Source organism: Mustelus asterias, chromosome 16, assembly GCF_964213995.1.
Source record: "Mustelus asterias chromosome 16, sMusAst1.hap1.1, whole genome shotgun sequence".
Taxonomy (NCBI): domain Eukaryota; kingdom Metazoa; phylum Chordata; class Chondrichthyes; order Carcharhiniformes; family Triakidae; genus Mustelus; species Mustelus asterias.
In genome coordinates, this window is record NC_135816.1 from 49,634,930 (window position 1) to 49,657,363 (window position 22,434).

Below are 22,434 nucleotides of genomic sequence, written 5' to 3' on the forward strand. Positions count from 1 at the left end.
CCAGAAAAGTTGCGGGCCGCGATTCTCCCGAAAGTGCCGAATTGGCGGAAAAACTGTTCGAAATCCCAACTGTTTTGTCAGTTCAGCTTCTCACCTGAATCTCCGCACTCGGTTCACTGCAGAGGTCCCAGTCCGGAATCTCATTAAAAACCCGAGGGGGGGGTGAGGCCTATTCGTGCCGGAGTTTGACAGTTCTGGAACTCTGCGCATGCACTGTGGTCCTGATCTGTCAGACCCCCGTTTGCTGGCCAGCCCGATTGCTGGTCAGCCCGGGACTCCCACAGTGCTGCCCCTCCAGCACCCCCCTACGGCCCGATCGCGCCACCCACAGCAATTCCCAGGCCAGCCCTGAACACCCCCCTTCCCCCCCCCCCCAGCAGTGGCAATTCCCCCCACCCCCCTCACACCGGCAGACCCCCGCCTGCTGACCACCCCCAGGGTCAGAGTCCCTCCCGGAGGCAGCCCCGCCTCACCTCCCGGCAGACCACCCCCCACTACCCCCCCCTCCCCCCCCCCCCCCCCAAGCCCGCCCTCCCATCCCAGACCGATCCTGTCTGCAGAGTGTCAGCTGGAACCCCCACCCCCACCGATTGTCCCAGGCCCCGCCCACAATAGGCCCCAACCCCTTGGTACTGCCCTATGCTTCTTGAGCAGTGCCAGGGGGCACAGGCTGGCACTGCCAGGGTGCCTATGCCCCGGGGCCACAACCCCCCCGCCGCCCGACCTCCTGGGGGGACCCCGATTGCCTCCCCTTCATTCCGGCGGGTTCTCCCGCTAGTTCCCCGAACGTGGGGAGCTACTCTAAACCCCGCCGGAATGAAGTACTCCTGGCAGCATGGGAGATTCAAATCGGGACCTCAAAGTTCCCAATAATGACTTACTAAACAAATTTAAAATACATTTTTAAAAAATTCACATTACTTACCTGCCTTCCCACTGGTTTCCAGCGTGGTCTGACCGGCGACTGTTCACTAGCTCTGGGAGATGCACATGCGTTCCCGGCGCATGCACAAATCCCGGTATAAGGCCGGCAATGAGCACCTCCCACCTCGACCTGAAAAAAAAGTTGTGGGCCACGATTCTCCCAAAAGTGCTGAATTGACGGGAAAACTGTTCTAAATCCTGACTGTTTTGTCAGTTCAGCTTCTCACCTGAATCTCCCGACTCTGTGCACTGCAGAGGTCCCAGTCGTGAATATCATTAAAAACCCAGGGCGGTGGGGCCTATTTGCGCCGGAGTTTGACATTTGCTGGCCAGCCTGGGACCCCCGCAGTGCTGCCCCTCCAGCACCCCCCCCAAACGGCCTGATCGCGGCCCCCAAAACAATTCCCAGGCCAGACCTGACCACCTCTCCCCCCTGTCCCGGAGCACCCCGATGCACAGTCCATCCCCGCAGCAGTGGTGATCCACCCACCCCCCCAAGCCTGCCCCAATCGCTGACCTCCCTCCATCCCAGACTGATCCTGTCTGCAGAGTGACAGCGGGATCCCCCACTCCCACTGATTGCCCCGAGGCCCTGCCCACAATAGGCCCCGTCCCCTTGGCACTGCCCGATGGGCAGTGCCAAGGTGCTCCCTGGGCATGGGTACTTTGCCCCTTGGGCTGTGCCAGGGAGCATAAGCTGGCACTGCCAGAGTGCCCATGCCCAGAGGGAACCATCCCTGCTGTCCGACCCCCTAGGGGGCCCTGATTGCCCCCCCTTCATTCTGGCGGGTTCTCCCGCTAGTTCCCCAAACGTCTGAGCCCTGTCGGAATGAAGTACTGGCGGGGTGGGAGATTCAGTCGGGATCTGAAAGTTCCCGATAATGACCTGCTAAACGTATTTCAAATACATTTTTTAAAGATTCAAATTACTTACCTGCCTTCCCGCTGGTTTCCAGCATGGTCTGACCGGCGACTGTTCGCCGGCTCTGGGAGATGGGCATGCATTCCCGGTGCATGCACAAATCCCGGTACAAGGCCGGTGACACGTATCTCGCACCTCGACCCGCCAGAAAAGTTGCGGATCGCGATGGGAGAATCGTGGCTCTTATTTCCAATTTTTGAAACAGTAGTATTCTGTTGGGGACTGTTGGTCGGGTTTCCAAGGTGGGCTGTATTGCCTAAACTCCAAATAATGCAAGACTCACAAAGCCAGTGTCTTAGTTTAAAGACGTAACTTTTATTTAGACGAGTGGCTGCGGGAGACCACCAAAGGGTCAGGGCAGCTCTGAAATAGAGCAGCTAGACCTCGCCGATGAAAATCTGACATATACAATTCAAAACAAATCAATTATACATTTTTCTTATCAATTAGTCCTGCCTTTCATTAACTTTAAATCCACAATAATACCTGTCATACATCTTAGCCAATCGAATCTTACCCTCTGGCATAATGGCATTTTATTAGTCCGTCGAATCCGGAAGCTAACTCCGGTCTTGGCTGACTACACTTCCCATGTTGCCTAGTAACCTTAGATCCTAGCTCAAAGTTCAAATAAATGTTCCCATGAGTTCCTCTGTAGGTCAGTGCCAAACCAGATTAACATATGACTCCACGTCTGGACATGCATCCATCTTATCTGGACAGTGAATAAACCCTATTCATGAAATATGTTCTAAATGTGTACTCCATCCAAAACTTTACTGATAAATCTTGCATATTGTTAAGGTCTAAACATTCTCTTAGAATATAACTTGCCCCATGATGCTTCACAGCAAATTGCACTTGGCTAAAATGAACAATATACCTTAAAAAATATCTTAATACATTTAAAATATCAGCATGTGTTTTAAAATCATAATCACTTGTTTAAATCACTTACGGCATCTCATATGTATAAACTGCTTTCTTGTTAGCTCATAAGCCTGTATCATAGAATCATAGAACCCTACAGTGCAGAAAGAGGCCATTCGGCCCATCGAGTCTGCACCGACCACAATCCTACCCAGGCCCTACCCCCCATATCCCTACATATTTTACACACGAATCCCTCTAACCTATGCATCTCAGGACACTAAGGGGCAATTTTAGCATGGCCAATCAACCTAACCCGCACATCTTTGGACTGGAGGAGGAAACCGGAGCACCTGGAGGAAACCCACGCAGACACGAGGAGAATGTGCAAACTCCACACAGACAGTGACCTGAGGCCAGGAATCGAACCCAGATCCCTGGAGCTGTGAAGCAGCAGTGCTAACCACTGTGCTACCATGCCGCCCATTATTAAAAGTCATTTAACCTAATGCTGGTAGTTCTATCAGTGCCTTAATGTCTAATGGTTTAAAAATCTTACTAACCTATTGGGGTTCTCCCACTTACAGGGACTGAGTACCTGTGCTTCATGTAGAAATTTGGACACGCATGTCAATTCATGATAAAGGAATACTGAGAAGAGAGTTGGAAAACCTGGAGCTGAATCCTTGCTAAAATAGTTGAAAGAAAGCCTTTTTCGAAAGGATAATTGGAAAACATGGAGGTGGATCCTTGCTAAACAGCTGAGGGAAAACATTGTATGAAAGAAGGTTGTAAAATTTGTTTTTTGGAGTGGAGTTTGAAATCACCCATGTAACAATCATAGAATCATACAATAGAATAGACGGGGAATTAGAGGAGAAATCCATAGAAGATCAACTGAGTGGCATCTGCCACTGGATTTCAGAGTGGGATGTTGTCTGACAACAATTAGTCCTTTGGGTTACAGGGACTATGACCGGAATTCTACTGGCCCGCTCACCACGGGAATTGGGGCGGAGCATGGGAAGGTCCGTTGACCTCGAGCGGGATTTTATGGTTTCAGAATGAGCGAGGCCGTAAAATCCTACCCTGTTTATTGAGAACATTATAGCACAAGATGTATTTTGTAATGTGTTATCCTTTAAACCTACATTTGTGAAGATAAGTGGGAGTGAAGGAGTATTGTGGCCAAATTTTTAATGTTTAATAAATGTTTTTTGTTGTCAAAAGCTAACTGGTAGCCCTGTGACTCTATTCATCCACGTTTTCTAAAAAAGCTTATGGTGTTTTAAGCCAGTGTTCCATTCTGGGATCTTCCCGTTCAGTTATGACATCAACTGGGATTGTAACACCTATTACAATTGAATTAATGAATACATGCCACCTATTTTTCCTTTATGTGCAACTGGTCTGAATTAAATTTAATCTGCCATTATTTGTCTGTCAATTTAGATATTGCATCCAAATTATTTGTAATTTCCGAGCAGCCTACTTTGATTAATTTGAGTTTCACAGTCCAAACCATTGATATAAATTAAAGAAAAAAGAACCAGATTTGTTTGCAACTGAAATCGGGATAGCCAGAATGGAAATTATTTGAAAAAGAGAAATTGGCATTTTGCAAATATTTACTTTTATGTTCTGTGTTGGCTTTGGGTACATCAAAAACTAATTGTAAATACATCCAACATTAAGATTAACAAACATTCCCTAGTAGTACACAAATCTTCAGATATCTCAATAGCAATGTTAAATTTTTCTACCTTCTATTAGTTGTTTTTTTAAAAAAAAACATTCTCAGGATATGGCTGGTGCTGGTGAGGCCAAAATTCATTGCCTACCTCTGATGACAACAGTCCTTTTTGAACTACTGCAGCCCACATGGTGAGGCAGGCATTTTGGCCAAAGTTAACAACAACTTTAGCTAATAAAGTTTGATAGAACTTGCATCTGATTCTATACCATTTTCTTTGCTGTGTTAAACAACTGCAGAGGTTAAATGTTTCAGACTGACTAACACTATGAATCAATCCCCGGAAGGAGCGGGCTTTCTTCATTATACTCGGCTGTTTTCAATGCAGTACGAAGTTTGTGCCAGAACAAGGCTGTCTTCTCTTGATGTTGAGGCCACTGCAAATACGTTGTCTTTTTCACCAGTTTCCTCATCCTGTGATATGGGGAAAGTTGGTCTGGTGGTATGTCCTCCAAAAAAACCAAAATCAGTACATCTAGCCTTTCATCAAAAAGCCGAAAGCTTGCCACCTGGATTTCTCTGGAACACCATTCACTCTCCAAATAGTGGCGACTGATTACACAGATCGTTTTCCTACTCTGATAAATGTTGTCCACAATATTATCGATGATCGGTCTCCCGGGTTCGAAATCTCGATGGTGGAGACATAAGGTCCATTCATTGTTGCATTCTAGATTTGGCAACAGTTGGCTCAATACCCAATGTTCATCTTGCGTGTTATAGGAAATAAAAGCGTCGTATTTGTAGCGTTCCTTTCGGCCTCTCTTACGATTATCATAAATTAATGCCAATAAGAGGTAATATGCATATATAATATGCCACCTCCAAAAATGATAGGTAAAGCTTACTAATATTGTCATTATTATGACCGTGGATGATGAAATGTAGAGCAAAAACTCAAAATGGATAACGCAAGAGTTCGAATTAAAATCAACCAGTTTCATCCCTTTAAGATTGGGTGGGTAAGAACAGGTGAACCGATCGAAGTAGATAACTTGAGTTTTATTGCCAGATAGAGACCAGTTTTGGAACCAAGAATTATCACACGCACACATGAAAGGGTTATCTCGGAGGTCCAAAAATGTGAGTGATGGCATTGCTTCGATATGCGTTAAATTTACAAGACCAATTTGATTACCCGTAGCCCTGAGGAGTTTCAAATTGACCAACCTCGCATGCTTCAGAAAGTCCAGATTCTGCAATCCGACTTTATTGAAATGAAGTTCGATTAAGGCAGGTAAATGCAGAAACAAACTGAAATTAATGGACTTGAAAGCGTTGCTGCTCAAGTCCAGGAAAGAAATATTTGGCGCATAGTAAAAAGTATCAGAATCAATGTAACTAATGACAACATTTCCTGCGTGCAACTCTTCCAAAGCATTTAACCCTTCCAGGAGGTTTAGAGGGAAATGCTGGAGGCCATTGTGAGCCTGGCTATTTAAGGAAAGGTAGCGCAGGAACTTGAGCGAAGTAAACGGTGCCCTGTCTAGCTTCTTTGAAGACGGATATGTGAGATGGTTGTCAAACAGTTGAAGTTCTTCCAAGGACTCAACTGGTGAAAATAGATGGCCTTTCAGAATATCAGCCGTCAGTCTGTTGGATCCCAAGAGCAAGTGTTTTAGATTTGAAAGGCCATCAAAACTCCCTTCATGCAGATAGGATATCTGATTGTCAATCAAATTAAGGTAGCACAGGTTCTGCAGATGGAGGAACGTGTGCTTCTCAATAAAATTCAGCTTGTTGCATCTAAGACTGAGAACTCTGAGCCTCTTCAGGCTGGACGAGAAGCTGGCTATTTCCAGCAGGTAATTCTCACCCAGCTGCAACTCTGTCAATTGAAAAAGCCCGGAAAATGAAGTCGATTCGATTCGAGTGATTTTATTTCCGACTAGAAGCAGCTTTTTGAGTTTACCGAGGGTGGCGAAATCGTGAGAATGGATATGGCCGATTTGATTGAAACTGAGGTCCAGCCTTTCCAAATTGCTGGCACGCGAAATGGCATTAGGGACCACCGTTAGTTCATTGCTAGCAAGGAACAACCGTCTGAGAGCAAGCGAATGGCTGAATGAAGAACTCGAGATATTGCTCAACTTATTCACTGATAAGTCTAAGGTTTCTAAATGCACACATGATCTAAATATGCCATCGCTATTTAAAGGTTCGAGGCTATTTTTGCTCAGGTTTAAAACTCTTAAGTTTTGGTGCAAAATGCAGATTTCCAACAGGAGGGGATTTGTCGCCTTCAATTGCAGATTGTTTAGTTGAATGTTCTCCAGTGACACATTCCTTATGCTTGCAAGGAGCGCCCGTATCTCAGATGGAGGCATGTGGATTCCTCCTAAAGCTAATTTCTTCATGTCTTTTAAATATGATCCGTCTGCAACGTGCAGCACGACCGACTGATTGCCCCCCACAGACGAGAGATCCAGAGAGAGGAGACCGCCCAGCACATCAGTTGTGACATTGCAGAGAACCAAAGGATTCTTTGACACATCCAATTCTATGAGGGTTTTCGGCACAGAAGAAATGTCCTGGGTCGAGAAGTTAACTAACCCATTGTCTCCTAAGTGCAATTTCTCTGCAGCAACGGCGTTAAACGCGCCCCTCGCTTTCTCCAAACGATTTAACTTGTTAGAGTTTAAATTGATGGTTTGCACATTCACCAATCCGGCGAAGGCATCGGGGTCAATCCTGTGAATGGTGTTGTTGTTCAGTATCAATGTAGTGAGATTCCCCAGGCCGTTCAGCGTGTTTTTTGTTAATGCGGTCAATCTATTGTCACTCAGATCCAGGTAAGATAGACTCTTGAGCGGGCCGAAAGTCTCCTCCGCAATATCACCAATTCTGTTCTTGGAGATGTTCAACACTCGCAGTTGCAGCAAGTGATCGAAGGTAGACTTCTGGAGCCTCGCGATTCTGTTTTCAGACAAGTCCAGGTTTTTTGTGGTGGCCGGAATGTAGCGTGGAACCCTGTCCAATTTCATCCTGTAACATAACACTTTCAGGTTTGTGCCAACAAGTAAGGAGCCATGCACTTGGCAATCGTGCAACGAGAAACCCAAAACCTGTAGCCCTAGATCCCGATTAAAGGAAACCAACACCAGTATAAGTTTAGTGATATACATGGTTAGCTCGGCGATCTGTGAGTACATTCGGTTGAATTTACTTACTGCGTAAGGAACTTCCGCAATGAAACGGAACCACTCCCCAAATCCCTGCACTCATTGTTCAAGATCCTTACGGCCATTTCTTCCGCATTTGAGGAGTGAGACAGATCTGATTGTTTTAATGGCGCGCCTTCACCATTCCAACAGTTCTTCTGAAGACTCATGATTACCCCAATAGGATATTCCTTTTGAAGAAACGGAATCCCACTGTGTATACCATGTCATTTAGAAAATAATAGAATCCCTACAGTGCAGAAGGAGGCCATTCAGCCCATCAAGCCTGCATGGACAACAATCCCCACCCAGGCCCTATCCCCCTAACCCCAAGTATTGACCCTATAGATTTACCCTGAAACTAAGTGGCAATTTAGCATAGCCGGTCAACCTAACCCGCAAATCTTTGGCCTATGGGAGGAAACCGGAGCATCCGACAGAAACCCACACAGACACGGGGAAAGTGTGCAAATTCCACACAGTGACACGAGGCTGGAATTGAACCCGGGCCTTGGTGCTGTGAGGCAGCAGTGCTTGCCACTGTGGTGCTGTGATTTATGTATAGTGTGATGGGGGAGGGGGGGAACTCAATTATGACTTGGGCCAAAGTTATTCATAAAGTTGAATGTGAGGGGAACAAAGCTAATACATTTCAGGGCATCTGCAGCATCCTGAGCAATACTGCTGTTTTTGCACTGATCGCACTGAAAACCAATGGGAATATTTGTTCTCGGAATGTGGATAACATTAATTTATTTACCATCTCTAACAACACTGAGTATGAACCACGAAGAGAGCGATTGGAATTCTATTTAGATTAAACTGGATGTGGGCAGTGGGCGGGGGGGCGGGGGGTGGGGGGGGGGGTCATTACACACCTATTAATAACCTAATTCCTTTCATGGACATTTGTCTGACTGCTAGCCCACAAATTACAAGTATGAATAACCAAGCAGTGGGGACAATACGGGTACAACTAAGGAACAGTGAAGGATTCCGCATTCTTGGGAGCTTTCCACAGACCAACTAACAGTATTGATGTTGTGGGATGTATAAAAAAGATCTGGAATGCATGTAATAGAAACAATGCAATTACAACGGGTAACTTTAATTTTCAGAGGCTTAATTTCCAAATAGTAAAGACAATGAATTTGTGGCATCTGTTATGGACAGGAGGGGAAGTAATTTTAACTGTCCTGATTTCTTCTCTTGCTATCCATCGAGAAACACAAAGGTGCTTTGATTTTGATTTTCCTCTTTATATGTCGTGGCATATTGTCCCCGAACCTTAAATTTAAAATGTTCCAGTCCTCTATGAATAATTGCACATCAAACTCTAGGTAAGATAAAACAAAATGAGTTAGTTTCTTCCACACACACAAAAAGGGAGAGATTTCACAACAACTGTCCCTTCTTGCACTCACACAATATAAAAAAGGATAAGGGAAAGGAAGGAGGTTCAGGTCCCAAGCACAATAAAATAGAAGTTTGGAATTTATGGCCAGGATTCTCCCAAAAAAATTCAAAGTGCCAAATTTGTGTAAAAACTGAAGTAAATCCTGCTGGCTTTTTTAGCAGGATTTTCAAAATGTATCTGCTACACTCTGTGCATCACAGAGCGTGAATCATGATGTAAATCAGTGGGCAGAGACTGTTCCCGCTGGAGAGGCCGGCAACATAACACTGAGCGGACCACTGTGCACGCACCGATCTGTCAGAGCGGAGATCTGCACATGCGCTGTAGCCCCCGCACAGTTGGCCTCCCGATCGCTGGCCAGCCCTGTGACCCCGCATCTCTGGCCCTCTGAACCCCCCATGCCCCACTTGCTGACCTCCCAGATGGCACCGGGCCAGTCCCAACTCCCCTACCCATCTCGATCTCCCACTACCCCCAGGCAGTCCCGACCCCCTCTTCCCCCCCACCCCCCCCCCCCCCCCCCCCTACCCCAGATGGCCAGCCCTGATCATTCCTTCCCTCCCTCTGTCACCGATCCCGACTGCAGAGTGGCAGCGGGACTCCCACCCCCCCACCCCCACTGATCTCCCCCCCCCACAGGCCCTGCCCCCTCCAGCCCCACTCCCTGGCATTGTCCCTTGGGCAGTGCCAGGGAGCAAGGCTAGCGCTGCCAAGTTGGCAAAGCCCAGGGGGCACCCTCCCCAAACGCCCAACCTCCGGGGGGTGCCTCCATGGCCCATTAGCGGGAAGCTGTTGCAAACCCTGCTGAAGTGAAACATTCCTGGGGGGGGAAGGGAGCGGTGGGGGGAGAGGCTAGCTGGCCTGGAGACTTCAGTCTTGGGTCCACTAATGACATTTAGATTTGAATTTAAATATTTTAATCAGCTCCATACCAATTTCCGGTGCGGAGCTGATGATGCTGGAATTCTGGCGACCGGAGATGCACGGTGGTGCCCAGCGGGGAGCCCACTACACGGCCTTCGTTTTTGTCTCCTGGCCGTAGCACAGCGCAGTGGGCCAGGAGAATTGCCCGCTCTGTGTGTCCAGAGTTTAGAATCAAAAGCCCAATGGAATGTTTCTTCAGAGGGGAGGTTGACTGTTGCAGGATGATCTGTCTTTCCAGAAATGAGACTTCCACCTGCTAAGACACGTTGAGTTGGTCTTGAAGTTACAAGTTCAAATGTTCCAGTAGTTTGCAATTTTGATGAGGGCCAGAGTTCTTTCTGCTGCCACCTGCTTGATGGTAAGATGATAGACAATGCAGTCTGCTTGCCTGGAGCTACTGTTTCTCTTACAAGGTCAAGCAGTGACTGCCTATAACTTCCAACAGCTTGAAATTCAGACAGCTCAAGTCTCAGCCATGTGACACTAGTTTCAGGTTGTTAAACAAGGCCCTTGGTTGACAACCATTGTGTTGGAACAGGTAATGCTTAGGTTATTAGCACAAGATTGGATATTAGGAGTTGCAAACAGCTGCCTTTGTTCATAGTTAGCTGGAGCAGACATCTCAAATATGAAACCATTATGTTGGCTTGACTGGAATATTTATAGATGCAATGAGTGTTATATTTCAGGTCATTTGAGGTGTTAGTCTTTGCTTTCAAACTGCTCAGAAACGTCCAGAAGCCAGCATGTGATGAGCTGGAGCCATTTTATCGGCCCATCGTAGCTGCACCAACTCTCCGAAAGAGCATGTTACCCAGGCCGTCTCCCCACCCTACACATTTACCGTGGCCAATCCACCTAACCTGCACAAGATTGGACTGTGGATGGGAACCAGAGCACCTGGAGAAAACCAACGCAGACACAGGGAGAATGTGCAAACTCCACAGTCACCCAAGGCTGGAATTGAACCCAGCTCCCTGGCGCTGTGAGGCAGCGGTGCTAACAACTGTGCCACCGCTTCAATTGTCCATCTTGAAGAACAAAGAATTTTTAAAATATAAAGTAGTCAAGCTGACAGAGACATGCATTTATTTTCCGTCCCATTTCAACCTGGACACACATTCTGACCAATTTTCAGCCATTAATGGATCAAGCCATACATAATATAGTGATTATTCAAGTTAACAATCTGACATTAAGGTGCTTGATAGGTTAAATGCTGGGAGGATGTTTACCCCTCATGGGGGAGCCGAGGACCAGAGGGCATAGTCTCAGAGGGGCACTAATTTAAGACAGGGATGAGGAGGAGTTTCTTCTCACGGAGGGTTGTGAGTCTTTGGAACTCCTTGCCACAAAGAGCTGTGTCCTTGTATATATGTTAAAGGCTGAGATAAATAGAATTTTGATCAGTATGGAAATTAAGGGTTACAAGGGAAAGGGCAGGAAAGGGGACATGAGAAATGTTGGATCAGCCATGAATGGCAGAGCAGGCTCGAGGGGCCGAACAGCCTACTGCTCCTATTTCTTAAGGTCTTACGAAGGATTTTTCTGTAGTTAGTGTCCATAATGTTCGAAATAAGAGAAGAAGTCAACATTTGACCCCTCAAGCCTGCCGCTAGTCAAGAAGATCAAGGCTGATCTTCTGTTGAGTTTCACATTCCCCATCTATGCTTGATAACTTTTGGTTCCCTTGCCGAACAAGAATCTATCTACCCCGCCTGAAAGATATTCAGTGACCCTGCTCCCACTGCCTTCTGAGGCAGAGAGTTCCATAGGCACTCAATCCTCTGAGAGAAGAGATTTTTCCTCATCTCTGTCTTATGATGGCAACCGTCTAATTTTAAAACAGTGTCCCGAGTTCTGGACCTACCCACAAGAGGAAACATCCTTTTAACATCCACCTTGTCAATACCGTTCAGGGTCTTACAAGCTTCAATCACTCTTCTATACTCTAGTGGAAACAAGCCCAGCCTTTCTAACCTATCCTCAAAAGACAACCCATTCATTCTACGTATCAATGTAGTAAACCTCCTTTGATCTACCTCCAATAAATTTACATCCTTCATTAAATAAGGAGGCCAAAACTGCACACACTGTTCGAGATGTGGTCTTACCAATGCTTTGTATAACTGAAATATAACATCCTCACTTTTATGTTCAATTTCTCTCATAAACAACGATGGCATTCCATTAGTCTTCTTGATTATGTGCTGTACCTGCATGCTAACTTTTTCTGACTCATGCAGGGGAAGACCTAAATTCCTCTCAAGAATCTATTCTGCAGTTGTTGTCCATTTAAATAATGTTCAGCTTCTTTATTCTTCCTTCCAAAGTGACTAACTTACACTTTCCCACATTATATTTCATTTTCCAGATGTTTGCCCATTCGGTCAATCTATCTATTACCCGTCTGCAAAATCTGTATTTCTTCCTTACAACAGACTTTCCTAACTATCTTTGTGTCATCTATAAATTTAGCCACCATGCCTTCACTCCTCTCATCTAAATCTTTGATGTACATTATAAATGTTGAGTCCCCAGCACAGGCTCCAATGAGACTCCACTCATCACACCCTGCCAGTCAGACAGACACATTTATGCACATTCTCTGTTTTCTGCCAGCCAGTTGATCTTCTTTCCAGGCTAGTATGTTACCCCCTACACCATGAGCTTTTATTTTTTGTAATAACCTTCTATATGGCACCTTATCAAATGCTTTCTGGAAACCCGAGTACGGTAGATGGGATTTTCTATGCCTCCCCCACCCCTCAAGTAATCATTAAAAAGTACTGGTACAAAAGATGGACAAACAATCTGAATGATCAATGGATTCACTATTGTTTGGATGATAACACCAAAGCCATGGAGCAATTAGAGAGATAATTGAAGATCCTAGACATGGAAGGCAAAAGTTTACAACAGAAAAAATGATCCAGCCTTCAAGTAAAAGGCAAAGGCAGTCATGGAATTATGTGAAGAATCCTCAGGCAATTGCAAAGTCTCTAGAAGTGCTCTGGAGAGCTTTTAGAGGGAAGGAGGTGATGCATGGAGTTGGTAGAGAGTGTTGCTGCATCTTCACAAGGAGGGCAGAGGATTTAACGACCTTTTCACACAAGAGGCTGAAACGGGCATCAGACCAGAACCAGCAATGAAATGTGTCTAGGTTATCAGCGCACAGAGAGAATCAGCAGTTGCTGCAAAGAGGGTAAATTCTATGTGATACCCTCTGCCAAGCTGGAATCAGAATCCATCATAATCCTTGACAATGATGGAAGGCTGCCTGGTAGGCCAGCCAATGCACCTAGTCTGCATACTCATCAGTGGGCTCCTGCATGAGACATTGAGGTCCTCCTCTGATTCCATTGCAGGAGAACTCATCTCTGATCACACCCTCCCCCAGTGAGCTGTAAACCGTCATTTCACTAATGGTTTGGCTGCATCCCACTCATGCCTGGGGACTTGACATGGACTGCCAGTATCTGAGCTGGTAGCTGCAAATTTCATATCAAGTGATGGTAGTTTCTTTATTAGTGCTGTGTTGTTGTCCCTTCTCCTCTGCCTGAGGCTATTCAGGCTGAGTAGTGTTTAAGTGGATGAAATCAGAAGTGAGTTGCGATGAAGAAAGAGACAATGGTTGTTAAGCATGAGGTCAATAGTCACACCATTTGAATCTTGCTCACCATTCCAGGTAACAGACTGAGGGCAATCTGGGAGTTTAGAAATGGGCACAAGATAGGAACAAAACCACCATCCTCAAAGCTCTCAGCAGTGTTGATACCATGAGCTCTGTCCCCTGATGCAGGGAATTATCTCCTCTGAAGGGGTCAGGGGACACGGATGTCCTCTGGTCCATTCTGTGATTTGCCGCTTGGTCTTGCAGCAGAGAGGCAGAATGTCAGTGATTGTGTTGCATATTGAGCATTATGAGAGGTTGGCGTTGTGGTGGATGGGAGATGTCATGTGAAGATGCCTTCACTGCCCTTGAGCACGTGCATGAGGTAATTAGGCTTTGTGGAACTGTTGCTGGGTCCTCGGGTCCAGTTTCAGGGAAATTACCAACTTGATCACCTGCTGCAATCCTTTCTGTGGGTAGTTCTTGAGGCCCTCTTGAAATCAGTGTGTTAAAAACGTGATGGAGAAGATAGAATGTTAGGGTTAGAAATTGTTCTGCGTTGCTATGGATGCAGGAATCATGACTTGTGACCTGTATGCATCCTTTGAGGTACAGGTGAGCAGCACACAAATTTGTTGTTCCTTGCTCAATACGCGACACAATCACTGACATTCTGCCTCTCTCCTGGAAGACAAGGCGGCAAATAACATAATGGACCAGAGGACATCCATGCCCCCTGACCCCTTCAGAGGAGATAGTTCCCTGCACCGGGTTCAGAGCTCTTGGTATCCAACACTGCCGAGAGCTTTGAGGATGATGGTTTTCTTCCTGTCTTGTGCCCATTTCTCAGCTCCCAGATCGTTCTCATTCTGTTGACTGGAATGGTGAGCAAGATTCAAATGGTGTGACCACTAACCTCTTGATTAACAACCATTGTCTCTTTCTTCACCCCAACTCACTTCTGATTTTCTGATTTCAGCCACTTAAACACTACTCAGCCTAAATAGCCTCAGGCAGAGGTGAAGGAACAACAACACAACACTAATGAAGAGGCTACCATCACTTGATATGAAATTTGCAGCCACCAGCTCAGGTACTGGCAGTACATGTCAAGTCCCCAGGCATGAGTGGGATGCAGCCAAACCATGGTGAAATGATGGTTCACAGCTCACTGGGGGAGGGTATGATCACAGATAAGTTCTCCTTTAATGGAATCAGAGGAGGACCTCAATGGTCTCATGCAGGAACCTCCTCCTGGGCTCCATAGACCTGGGCGTTTCTCCTGTCTATTTCCACCACTAAGGTCTCCAGCATCCTTAATGGGACCCTCTCTCTTACCTTATGCTCCATTTTCCTTGTTTAGCATTCATCAACAACAAACTCCTGTATTTGAAGTTATTTCCCTTTTAGACACACAGACTTCCTTTAAGAACTTGCTCTTAGCGTACACACCGTTCAGCCATCTGCAGGCTTCACTCAGCCCAACACTACAATCATTTCAATCAGGAGGCAGCAGCAATTTTTCATCCTAAAATTTTATCTGCTCCACCAAGATCCTGACACACAGCTTTTCAGATAAACAACAATAGTGTTGATTTAGTCAACCAACCAATGATTTATATTTGTATTAATACATTTACATTTACTGAGGATGCAAGTTCTTCATTTTTGGAATCATTCTACTGTGTTAATTTAACAATGTGCTTGTGATGCTGTTGCCTGCAGGTAGCAAGATTAGATTTTAGATAAACTTCTGTGCCCTCATGAATAGAGTTTGGAAATTGTCCATAAATTGACGATTAAAAATGAGTTGGAGATCTATTTAAACTGAAATTTATTTGATAGAAATCATATGCACTTGATTGCATAAATCATACCTCTGTCTTCAAAGATCATGCAAAATTAAACTTTGTTTGTCCAGACGACTCAGTAATTAAATGGCTCGTTGTTCCCTGAATCCCCCATAAAGTTTGCTTTCATTACCCTTTTGTTTAGCTGCACTGTGCCTGGTATTTATTTCCATTGCAGTCAATAAAAAATGGCAGCAATGAAAGACATTCTGATCTGTGAATTTAGGTTATTTGATAAACTTCATTATGAAAGGATATCACTGAAAATGAAACTAAAATTGCCGATTCATTGGAAAATGAGGATGTGGTTAAGAAATTGGTTGAAGGAAAGGAAGCAGCAGGGCTTGATGTCAGGATGTGAGGTAAGTGAGTGCTGACCGAAATATCCCAGGGATTAGTGTTGGGTTCCCTACTGTAAATGAACAAGTTGATTGGGAAACCCAATGCAAATTGGTCAAAGTTATAGGCAAGATTAAAAAGTGGGAAAGTAGGGTATTGAAGTGGTGTCTGATGCAGTAACATAGAAACTGGAAGCCCTTCGAGCCTGCTCCACCATTCATTTTGGTCATGGCTGATCATCAAATTCAATATCCTGATGCCCCTTCCGCCCATTTCTCTTGATCCCTTTAGACCCAAGAGCCATATCTAATTTCTTCTTGAAATCACACAACGTTTTGGCCTCAACTACATTCTGTGGTAGTGAATTCCAGACATTCATCACCCTTGGGTGAAGAAATTTCTCCTCACCTCAGTTCTAAAAGGTTTGCACCTTATCCTCAAACTATGACCCCAAGTTCTGGACACCCCCACCATTGGAAACATTCTTTCTGAATCTCCCCTGTCTAACCCTGTTAGAATTTTATAAGTTTCTATGAGATCCCCTCTCACTCTTCTAAACTCCAGTGAACATAATCCTAACCGACTTAGTTTCTTCTCATATGACAGACGTGCCATCCCAGGAATCGTCCTAGTCAACCTTTGCTGTACTCCCTCTATAGCAAGGACATCCTTCCTCAGATAAGTACACCAAAACTGCACACAACACTCCCGGTGTGGCCTCACCAGTGCCCTATACAATTGCAGTAAAAGTTGGTCCACATAGACCGACAAAAGAAATTGTATAAAATCTGTAAAGGGTCAGAACAGTGGAAGGGACAGAAAACTGGAGTATGAATAGGTGTCAGGCGTATATTAAGGATGGTGTAGAAATAGCTAAGGGTAAAATCAAAAGAGATCTGGGGGTGATAGTTTTACTACATTCCAAATAGATTTTCCCGTTGATATTATTCTAACGTGGGGTAAATCACTATTGAGCAGCAATTTTTAAAAAGGAACATGTTTAATTATATTGTTGTGTCAGTAAAAAATAAGTCCAGAAAATATTTTGCTACAACTGTCGAGGGTACCAGTCATACAGAACCTGGAGAACTGACTTCAGCTTTGTGTATCAAGTGATATGTTGTGGAACTAATGTACAAAAGAACCGTGAGGGTGACCTGGTGAAAAAGAATAAATCATAAAAATGTGAGGTAAACTTTGGCTCCATAGCTTTGGAAGGGGAACTTATATAAGTATGCAAGATATCAAATGGTACTGACAAGGTAAACTGGAACGAGGTAAATCAAGATAAAGACCAAAGGGGCAAAATTCAAACTAATGCAAGGACAATTTATGGCCCATATCAGAACTTCATAAAGCAAGGAGTGATTAACACTTGGAATGGGCAGTGGAATGGAGTGGAAACTGGATCCCCAGATTAATTCAAAGCACAGGTTTATTTCTGATTAATGAATTATGGTGAGACAAATGGTCCCACTCATTTTAACTTCCTTTGTGATTTTGTGAAAGCAGTAAGCACAAAGGACGGGAAATTGAATCATGCACCACCTGTTTCTGAAGTGCAAAATGGAAGCTGAAGGGTTGAATATGGAATGTGGTGTGCTTAATATGGAATGTGGTGTATTTAATATGGAACGTAGTGTTGTATGCACTCACTCCACACCTGCCAGCAACATGCATTAAGCAAAATAATTTTATAAGTTTCTATGAGATCCCCTCTCACTCTTCTAAACTCCAGTGAATATAATCCTAACTGACTTAGTCTCTCCTCATATGACAGCCCTGCCATCCCAGGAATCAGCCTGGTAAACCTTCGCTGCACCCCCTCTATAGCAAGGACATCCTTCCTCAGATAAGAACACCAAAACTGGACACAATAATCCAGGTGTGGCCTCACCAATGTCTATTTCAGGTGCCTTCCTGAAACTAGCTGGTGCCTGAGGGCCACTCAGATTGTGCATGTTGTTGTTAGCTTTCTCAAGCAAATAACTGCAAAATCAACAGTCTTTAAAGGTTGCCACCAACATTTTAATTTTTTTTTAACTTGTCCTGACGTGAAGCCAGAAAGAGCATTGGTGCTCTTTGAGATCCAGATTAATATTATGGGCTGCTGCCACCTCAAACCTCCACTTCCTCTACCTTCTCTGCCCTTGACTTCTCCTCCCTCCGCATTTATGTGCATAAATGCAATGAATTTCATACACGTCACTAAATACTTGCAAAGGTGTTCACTTACGAGAGCAACAGATGCCATTGAACTCAAGTAGATATCAACAACGGATCTAAATTTGTACCAGTTCCATTCTACAAAGGGGTGGGTAGCCAATTTTATGAAAACAACACTAAACCGCAACATCAAGACATGCTTTATTTAGATATTACACACAGTAGATCAGAATACATTCCTAAGAATGTTTATGATAATTACTTCTGGTGTATCTTGTGCAATACAGGAATGCCAAAGTTCAATAATGGAAGTAGTAGGCAAATTAAGACATGGGCCCAGATTTTGTAGTAAAGGTGTTGGTGAGTTGATCTGTACTCATTCTTATTAAAGTGTAAATTGAACAGCAACTTCCAGTGACTGCACATGTGCAGTTAACTGCAAAAATTAGGAAGCTGCTGTCCAAGATGCCCTACTCCACCAAAAGATTTGCTATGCTGATATCTTGCCCCAAGGATTGGCATTCAAATACACAGTATGGCATGAAGGTCTGGTTGCAAAGGCTGTGGGCCCGGACAATATTCTGGCAATAAAACTGTGGACTTGTGCTCCGGAACGTGCTGTGCCCATAGCCAAGCTGTTCCAGTACAGCTACAAACACTGACATCTATCCAGCAATGTGGAAAATTGCCCAAGAGTCCAACCTGGCCAATTACTGCCTCATCAGTCAACTCTCAATCATCAGTAAAGTGATGGAAGAGGTTATCAACAGTGCTGTCAAGTAGCACTTACTCAGGAACAACCTGCTCAAGGACGCTCAGTTTGGGTTCCACCAGGGCCACTCAGCTTCTGACCTCATGACAGACTTGATTCAAACATGGACAAACAAACAGAACTCCAGAGGTGAGGTGAGAGCAACTGCTCTTGGCATTAAGGCAGTATTTGACTGAGTATGGCATCAAAAATCCCCAGCAAAACTGGAGTCAATGGGAATTGGTGGAAGACCCTCCACTGGTTGGAGCCATACCCGGTACAAAGGGGGATGATCATGGTGGTTGGAGGTCAATCATCTCAGCATCACTGCAGAAGTTCTTGGAGTAATGTCCTAGGCCAATCACCTTCAGCGGCTTTATCAATAATTTTCCTTCCATTGTAAGGTCAGAAGGGGGGCTGTTCTGGGATGACTACATGACGTTTAGCATCATTCATAATTCCTCAAAGACTGAAACATTCCATGTCCAAATGCAGCAAGACCTGGACAATATCCAGGCTTGGGCTGACAAGTGGCAAGTAACATTTGTACCATTTAAGTGAGTGGGCAAGGGTCTGGCAGATGGTGTACAATGTTGCCAATTGTGAGGTCATCCAGTTTGATAGGAATAATGGACTATTATGGACTATTACTTAATGGACTATTACTTAAATGGTAAAAAATTGCAGCATGCTGCTGTGCAGAGGGACCTGGGTGTCCTTGTACATGAATCACAAAAAGTTGGTTTGCAGGTACAGCAGGTAATTAAGAAGGCAAATGGAATTTTGTCCTTCATTGCTAGAGGGGTGGAGTTTAAAAACAGGGAGGTTATGTTGCAGCTGTATAAGATGCTGGTGAGGCCACACCTGGAGTACTGTGTACAGTTTTTGTCTCCTTACTTGAGAAAGGATCTACTGGCACTGGAGGGGTGCGGAGGAGATTCACTAGGTTGATTCCGGAGTTGAGAGGGCTGGTTCATGAGGAGAGACTGAGTAGACTGGGACTATACTCATTGGAATTTCAAACACTGAGGGGGGATCTTATAGAAACATATAAAATTATGAAGGGAATAGATAAGATAGAAGCCGAGAGGTTGTTTCCACTGGTGGGTGAAACCAGAACTAGGAGGCATAGCCTCAAAATAAGGGGAAGCAGATTTAGGACTCAGTTGAGGAGGAACTTCTTCACCCAAAGGTTGTGAATCTATGGAATTCCCTGCCCATTGAAACATTTGAGGCTACCTCATTGAATGTTTTTAAGGCAAAGGTAGATTTTTGAACAGTAAAGGAATAAAGAGTTATGGTGAGCAGGCAGGTAAGTGGAGCTGAGTCCACAAAGAAAATCAGCCGTGATCTCATTGAATGCGGAGCAGGCTCGAGGGGCCAATTGGCCTACTTCTGCTCCTAGTTCCTCTGTTCTTATGTTCACACAATTACCAGGCAATGATCATCTCCAACATGAGAGGATCTAACCATCATCCCTTGACATTTAATAGCATTTTCATTGCTGAAACCCCCACTATCAACATCCTGGGGGTTACCGCTGACTAGAAACTGAACTGGACTAGCCATATGTAAACACTGTGGTGAGAACAGCAGGTTAAAGGCTGGGGATCCTGCGGTGAGCGACTCACCCCCTGACTCTCCGAAGCCTGTCCACCATAAAATTAAAAATGTGATGGAATCCTCTCCAATTGTCTGGTTGAGTGCAGCTCCAAAAATATTTAAGAAGCTCAACACCATCCAGGACAAATTGGTATTCCTTCCACAAACATTCAATCCCTCCACCACCGACGAACATTGACAGCTGTGTGTACCATCTACAAGATACACTGCAGGGACTCACCAAGGTTCCTTAGGCAGCATCTTTAAAACCCACAACCACTATTATCTAGAAGGGCAGGAGCAGCAGATACCTGGGACCACCGTCACCTGGAAGTTATCCTCAAAGTCATTCACCATCCTGACTTGGAAATATATTGTCATTTCTTCTCTGTCGCTGGGTTAAAATCCTGGAAATCCCTCCCTAACAGCACTTTGGGTGTACCAACACCTCCGAGACTGCAGTTGTTCAAGGAGGCAGTTCCCCATCACCTCAAGAACAACAAGGGATTGGCAATAATTGCTGGCCTAGCCAGCGATGCCCACATCCTGTAAATAATTAAAAAGAACTTACCTGATGGAAGTGCAATAAAAATGACAGGACAAGTGAGGGCATATCCATTCGAGTGAATGATTAATGGTGTGATAAGCCTTCTTTGCTGCTAACCAATTTCTCTGGCACTGAAAAATTAACTTTTATATGTGAGGAGTCTCATTCTTTCAGATTACTTTATTTTTGTTTCTCACCTTTGTTTCAGTTCAATCTTTCTGCCCCTTTCTCTATTTTGATTTCTGGATGTGATTTGGTATGAAGTTAGCTAATCTAACTTGTACTCTCAGGTTCAGACTCTGCAAGTTTCAAGAAGGATTTCACAACGGCTGCATTTGCTGCTAAAGACACAAATGTTCAATGTTGAGCATGTTACTTGTGACGTCATTGCAAGTGACAAGAGCAGCAGTGGCCAGGACCAAAATTGGCACCACTGAAATCATCTGTTGTAGCCGTCGGCATGCTTTTATCCATCCGCAAGATGTTCTTGATGCACCATAAAGTAAGCACAGCAGTTCCAAATCCTCCAGGCAGTGAAAATGCCTCAATTTAATTTTATGAATATGTTTTCAACCATTTAAAATTACGGTATCACAAAGGCTCCCCACCCCCTTTGCTGACCATTCCTGTTGCCAACCAACCAAGTCGTTGCTAACCCTCCCCCTCCCCTCCCCCCTCCCCCCCTCACTCTCCCCACCTTTCCAGTTTGCAACTTAACTCTCCAACACAGTCAGACAAAGCTCCTCTTGGCGCTCAACTCCTGATTCATAGTGCAGACTCAGGAGGGGGAAGTGGTGAGTGAGGGAGGCAATAAGCAGGTCGTGGTTCACTGAGCTGCTGAGAGGAATGTTGGTTTGTGGCGAGCGGAAGATTTGACGAGCTGGATTGTCAGTGAGCTGAATGGGGGAAACAGGGAGCTGGAGCTTCATGAAAGGCATTGGTGGGATCTTACCGGAATTTGGCAGAGTCGCAGAAACGCAGAGTAATTCTCGCCAATGCCGCCGACATGATTTCTGACCAAATCTTATGCTAATTAGTAAAACGTTTTATGCTCACGAGAATAATACCGTGCACACAGCATGCTCCTTCTGATTCGCCCACTCTGACACAATGTAATCGCTGCAATCACTGGGGAGCTCCATATAAACAGCTCCCCAGCGCTTGTTCCACACATATATCCCAGGGGATGGCGGACAATAAGTTTGCACCTTAATTTTTGGAGGGAGTTCTCACCAGGATGCTGGATTGTGTGCTACGGTAACGGGATGCACTCTACCCTGCCCCCCCACCCCCTTTCAGAAGAAGGCCTTCCAGCAAGGTCACCACCCCTGCCTGTGATGCAATGGCAGCCCTTGTGAGTGCCAGCGCACTCCAGAAGAGGACAGGGTAGCAGTATCTGAAGAAGATGAACGAACTTCCTTGTTCAGCCGGGGTAAATGAACCACCTCCAGTCTCTCTCTGGATCCCCTCGTACACCCCTTCCACCTCAACTCCACTCAGCCATCTCAGGGGTTGCCAACAACAGGCACAAGGCTCCCCTCCCGCCTCCCACAATCACCATGTTTCCTCCAGTAGCTGCCATGCTCCAGCTCCCA

The 22,434-nt window shown here is 45.1% G+C and overlaps 2 protein-coding genes across 2 annotated transcripts in view; one reads left to right on the forward strand and one right to left on the reverse strand.

The window, feature by feature from the left end:
* The window catches only part of arhgef37 (Rho guanine nucleotide exchange factor (GEF) 37), a 163,991-nt gene that overhangs the window by 33,342 nt on the left and 108,215 nt on the right, over positions 1-22,434 (forward strand). The gene's annotated exons all lie outside the window — the stretch shown is intronic.
* Positions 1,816-7,834, reverse strand: tlr22 (toll-like receptor 22). The gene has a single exon (XM_078231079.1). The coding sequence runs from the start codon at positions 7,619-7,621 to the stop codon at positions 4,736-4,738; it is 2,886 nt and encodes a 961-aa protein (XP_078087205.1). The 5' UTR covers positions 7,622-7,834; the 3' UTR covers positions 1,816-4,735.

Bases quoted from the DNA above. Each gene is read 5' to 3' on its own strand.
- tlr22 (XM_078231079.1), bottom strand. From the start codon at position 7,621: ATGTACTCACAGATCGCCGAGCTAACCATGTATATCACTAAACTTATA.